This window comes from Sinocyclocheilus anshuiensis, unplaced genomic scaffold (genome assembly GCF_001515605.1).
Source record: "Sinocyclocheilus anshuiensis isolate Anshui unplaced genomic scaffold, SAMN03320099.WGS_v1.1 scaffold568, whole genome shotgun sequence".
NCBI lineage: Eukaryota > Metazoa > Chordata > Actinopteri > Cypriniformes > Cyprinidae > Sinocyclocheilus > Sinocyclocheilus anshuiensis.
In genome coordinates, this window is record NW_015555732.1 from 41479 (window position 1) to 47257 (window position 5779).

Genomic DNA, 5779 nt, shown 5'->3' on the forward strand with positions numbered 1-5779 from the left:
TGATGATGATAATAATAATAATAATAATAATAATAATTATTATTATTATTATTATTATTATTATTATTATACATTTTAAATAATATTTTTGTTGATTATTAATTAATACTTTTTTTTGTATTCTTTTATAATCCAAAATCTTCAACAATAAATTTTGATTGTAAATCTAATTATAAGATGACTATTTAACTCATTATTTATGTGTTCTATGCTCTTTATGAGTATTTGAGTATTGAGTATCTTAGCAGCGTGTTACTGTGGAAGTGTTCTGGAGTCAGAGTCTCTCGTGCCTCGGTTATGGATTCAGAAGCTCATCTGAAGTGTCAAGCGCTGTATTGCTGCTGAGCTCTAGTAGAGACGAGGGTCTGACGCTCTCTTTCTCTCTCCGTCCTGTAGTGCACGCACTCATGTGGCGGTGGTCAGCGCACGCGGTTGGTGGTGTGTCAGCATCCGAACGGGCAGAGGCTAAACGAGCACAGCTGTGACGTGCTGGACAAACCGGCCGATGTGGAGCGGTGTAACGGCCAGCCCTGCCCCGGCGCTGCTTCCTGGCACAGACGAGCATGGAGGCCGGTACGATAGATAGCAACTGTCTGTGTGTGTGTGTGTGTGTGTGTGTGTGTGTGTGTGTCTCGCGTCCGTCACACGCCGGCGAGGCCCAGAGACACGTGTGCTTTCATGCCCAAACAGAGTTCACCTTCAGTTACTTACATGCTCAGAAACAGCTCAGATCAGCCGTTATAAAGTCAAAATAAAACTTTAAAAAATTACTTAATTAATAAATAAATAAATAAAGATCATTTTTCTGATCCCATTGGCAGATGTTTGTTCTTGTTTTAAGCGAAAACTCACTTAATTTTGGTGCATTTTTCAGAAAACAAGACTTAATATCTGAAGTAATTTCGCTTCGCCAGTAAAAGTGTCTCTATTTAAGAATGTTTAGATATTTGTACTGGAAAACAAGACAAAACAAATTTTTTTTTTGTGGTGAATCTTCAGGCCACTCAAGCAGATTTCACAGGACATCATTAAAAACATGTTTGCACGCTTTATAAATGAGAGGAACCGTGTCTGAAAAACTGAGAAATCATTCGTGCAATTTTATTTGTACTCGAGTTGTAATCTAAAAACACAAGTGTATATTTGTGTATAAGAGTTTAATATTTTAATTATTATTATGACAATTACCCAGCAGCCACTTATTGTATATTATATTTGTATCTTTGTACAGAATGAGTATTTTTAAAGTCATCAATTCGTCTTATATCTATATTATTTAATATTTCAAACTGGTGCTCGTGACGTCGACTTGTACAGAGGAAACTTTGTTAGCGTTTTGTTTTTATTTTAATCGCGATGTGAAATTAGTTTTTGAAAGATCTGCAGTTTTATATTTTTCAACAGAAATCATGGAGGCAGGATATTAACATATCTAATTATAGATAAACAGACTTTAGTTCGTTTGACAAGAGATTACGATTCTTCGACGTGGACTGAAACACTCAAGAAAAACTTGATGAATAACAAATGAAAGAAATACCTCATCGTTCAGTCTTTGACTCAAAATGCACTTGCAAAATGTAATTTCAGAGTAGATTTCAGCCTCGTCTAACCCTCATAATGCATTCAAAAACTGTGAACTATCTTCACAGAATCGTTATTTCATAAAACTCAATGTTTTTCAACTAAAACCATATCATATCTGATCAGCAGCTTCTCATTAATCAGTGAATGTGAACATAAAAATCTAAGTTTTGTGAATTGTACTGCTATTACAGCTATTACTCCTTTTTTTATTAATTAAAACTTGAGAAATTCTTTGAAATTTCAAATTACACATGAAGCATGCCAAAAAACTATGATGCAAAATATTTATATGTATTTTTAAATATTGGTGAGAAATTTAATTTGAATATGTCATTACATGAAATATATAAGATTATATGATCTGAGAATTACCAGTATTAACTCCATTTGAATGAATGCAATTTAATTTAATTGCATTCTTTTGCAAAGTTATAAATATTTTTTTTTTAATTTATATTAATATAATTTTATATAATTTTTTATATTAATTTTTAATTAATATTTGAATTTATAACTCAAATATAAATAACTGTAAATATAAAAAACTCAAAAACGGTCAATTTTTGAAGCTTACATATTTACAGGTGCATCTCAATAAATTAGAATGTCGTGGAAAAGTTCATTTATGATTTCTAACAAAACAACATAAATATTACTCTGAATGTTTTCAAACAAAATAAATGAATTTTACTTATATAAACTTTCAGATGAATAAAGTCATCCATTTTTCATACTGTGATGGTTGGTCAATAGACGTACATATTCATGTTCATCAACACAATTCAGTCCCAGAAGTGTGAGAGATATGGGGAAATATAGTTTATGAAAGTTTTTGACATTAATATAACTCCATAGATGAGTATTTTTGACACCTAATGGAGCTCCATTCATACCCGGGTCAAAAATGACCCGAACACGAAACATGTTATATCTCTTAAAAAATAATTGTAAAAAATCTGAAAAAAATAAATGTTTATTTTGAGGGCCTTAAAGCATTTGCAAAGTTTCATTCGCTTACTAAAAACCGTGCAGTTAAAAAAAAAATGTACGTATCTCTTCCGGGTCAAACTGCGTTCTGAGGGTTAAACGAGTGCTCTGTTCTGTGAAGCTCGTCATCACGTATCAACACTGAGATTTGGTGCTAATTAATATTCAATCACTAATTACTATCTACTTCATTGTTTGTCTAATGTAGCGCAGAGTTTTAACGTATTCAAACATTATTTTTGCATCAATGTTTCTCAGAGTTTGTCATTATCGTTAAGGTTGCCGTCGGTTTCTGCAAACTAAACCTTGAGAGCATTTTAGCTCTTCTTTTATCAGCTACCATAGCAAATCTAGAAACCAAAGCCTATCGACTTGTTGTTTTTTTAGATGATCTTTCTAGAGTGAAAAGGAGAAAAAGACTTCATTTAATTCCCATCTGAATTCACAGGTTCGGACAGTGAATTAATTGCCGTCTGAATGAGTTTTATCATGGTGCCATATATTAGTCTTTGTTTTTGATCATATTTCTTCAGTTTCAGAACACAAATACCTCTTTTATGCTGTATGTTTGGTCAATTGTTTTTCTGTTGTTTTATTTATTTGTTTACAGAGCTGCAGCTTTTTATATGCAAATGTCTTGTTTGATTTTGTTTCGAATCATAAAGTAACTGTATATTTGTCTGAATCTTCAATGCGATTCATCTCTCTTCTGGTCCGCTGATTTCTCCTCTTTGTTTCTGTTCATTTTGTTCTGGTTTCTTTCTCTCTGGCCGTCCTCATCGCTCATGATGTATGATTTTTGTTTTTCTCATTAACATGTTCAACTGAAAGTCCCACTCAGTTTGTTCCAGAACTATTTCACACTGTCAAAATGATTAAAATACTTAAAGGTTGTGAACGCTTGTGTTGTTTCTTAGTCTTTTGGGCTTTGTCACATCTGAAGTGTTTTTATGTTCCTTTAGTTTTTATCAACACATTTTGTGGTTAATATGTGTGTGAATATATAAGGGAAATAAGGAAAAGTTTATATTTTAGCTGCTGTTATTCTCGGTCAATGTGTTATTTAACTATACGCACAGACACACTCACACACACGCGCGCACACACACACACAAACTCACACACACACACACATATTATTTTTATTTCAGTTTTAGTTTCAATTGTTATAGTATTTCATCAAGTTAGACTAAAATGAGAAATGTTGCCTTGGTGTAACTAGCTGAAATAAAAAAAGTTTTTATTTTATTTTATGTAATGAAAATGTTTTTTTTTTTAATGGTTTTAGTTTCAGTTTTAGTTAAAGGGGTCATATGATGCTGCTAAAAAGAACATTATTTTGTGTATTTGGTGTAATGAAATGTGTTTATAGATATGTGGGGCGTGTTAGAATGAGCCGTTTTAGGTAGGTGTGGCTGACTCTGAACTTTTATAAAGAATATCTCTTTGGATTTGAGACTTTAGTCTTTGCAACTTTACAGATCTTCTTTATGCACCAAGAGCTTGTAACACTCCAAAGAGAAAGGAAAAATTGAAATCGCATCATATGACCCCTTTAAATATAATAACCCTGTAAATGACACAGACATCCAGCTGTGCTTTAATAAACATATGGATGCGTCAAACACTCTTTTTCTGATTATTGTTAATATTCTCTCTGAATATTTCATCTTTTGGGTTTGATTGGTTGATTGATTGATTGGTTGCAGTATTATGATGTAGTTTATGGGTATTGTTAAAACTTGGTGACTTACCTCGTGAAACATCTTCAGTGTGATGACAAGCTTTACAATTATTCATCTGAAATGAGAAGAATACAAGCAACCAAGAAAGCAATAGTTATCATAACCTGTTTCAGTTTTGATTATAAATAAACTGCTTATATGATGAGAGAAGCAACTCTTGTTCAGTATATTTTCAGTAGAAACACTTACCAGAATCATGTCAGGTTTATTGTGCCAGTAAAAAACAGATTTAAACCATCGTTACACAAAACATGACGCCTAATGAAGTGCATTTTATTCTCTTGAAAACGTATTAAATCCCACGCGTTGTAATGCTGAACTGATTAAGTTAATACAGAAACCTCTTTATGTTCTCATGCAGTTCTGGCTGTAATTAAAGCACGAGCCGCTGCTGAATCTGAATGTTGTGAGTTGATTAGAAGCTAGTGCTGATTTGTAATTATAAGATGAAGCAGCGCTCCTGACTCAGTGTCAGAAAATATTTCAATCAGCATTAATTATGCTCAGTAATTATCAGGGTTATTATCATAAACTACAAATAAAACCATTCGGAAATATATCAGTTATTTCAAATAAAATAAAAATTAATTTGTCAACTAGTTGCCAAGGCAATATTTCTAATCTAAAAGTAAAATAAAAAATTAATAAAACGATAGATATATATATGTATATATATGTATATATATGTACAGTGGGTACGGAAAGTATTCAGACCCCCTTAAATTTTTCACTCTTTGTTATATTGCAGCAAAAATTAACTTAAATGATTTTAGCAAATGGCTGCAATATGACAAAGAGTGAAAAATTGAAGGGGGTCTGAATACTTTCCGTACCCACTGTATATATATGTGTATATATATGTGTATATATGTGTATGTATATGTATGTATATGTGTATATATATATATGTGGACTGAGAGGTGCATCTGGAAGCGTTTAGACCGGTTCTGTTCACAGTGAATCCTCAGTTTGAGATGGACTTTAGTGGCTTTACTGCTAGTTCTGCTCACTTTGACTGCATCGGTAATAGCTTCTGATGAAGACACGGATGAGAATCTCAGGAACCCACTTAGATCCGTTCTGGGACGCTTTTAAAGGAAAAGTTCACCTAAAAATGAAAATGTGCTGAAAGTGTGCTCACCCTCAGTTCATCCGAGATCAGGATGATCTTCATCAGGTTTGGAGAAATGCAGCACTGCATCAGTGTCTCAGCAATGGATGCTCTGCAGTGAATGGGTGCCGTCAGAATGAGAGTCCAAACAGCTGATAAAAACATCAGAATAATCCACAAGTAATCCACAACACTCCAGTCCATCAGTTAACATCTGGAGAAGACAAAAGCTGAAACACATCCAGCATTAAAACGTTTATAACTAAAATACATCGAGTCCATAATCCATAATAACTCTTCCTCCAGTGAAAAAGTGTTCTGGTCTGAATCAGGAGAGAAATCTGCACAG

At 33.1% G+C, this 5779-nt stretch overlaps 1 protein-coding gene across 1 annotated transcript in view; it reads left to right on the forward strand.

Moving 5' to 3' along the window:
* LOC107672939 (A disintegrin and metalloproteinase with thrombospondin motifs 20-like) overlaps positions 1–5779 on the forward strand; it is a 44779-nt gene that overhangs the window by 31219 nt on the left and 7781 nt on the right. The window contains exons 20-21 of the mRNA XM_016466317.1: positions 397–573; positions 3416–3439. Of these exons, the coding sequence (XP_016321803.1) occupies positions 397–573; positions 3416–3439 (201 nt within the window). The remainder of the gene's footprint in view (positions 1–396; positions 574–3415; positions 3440–5779) is intronic.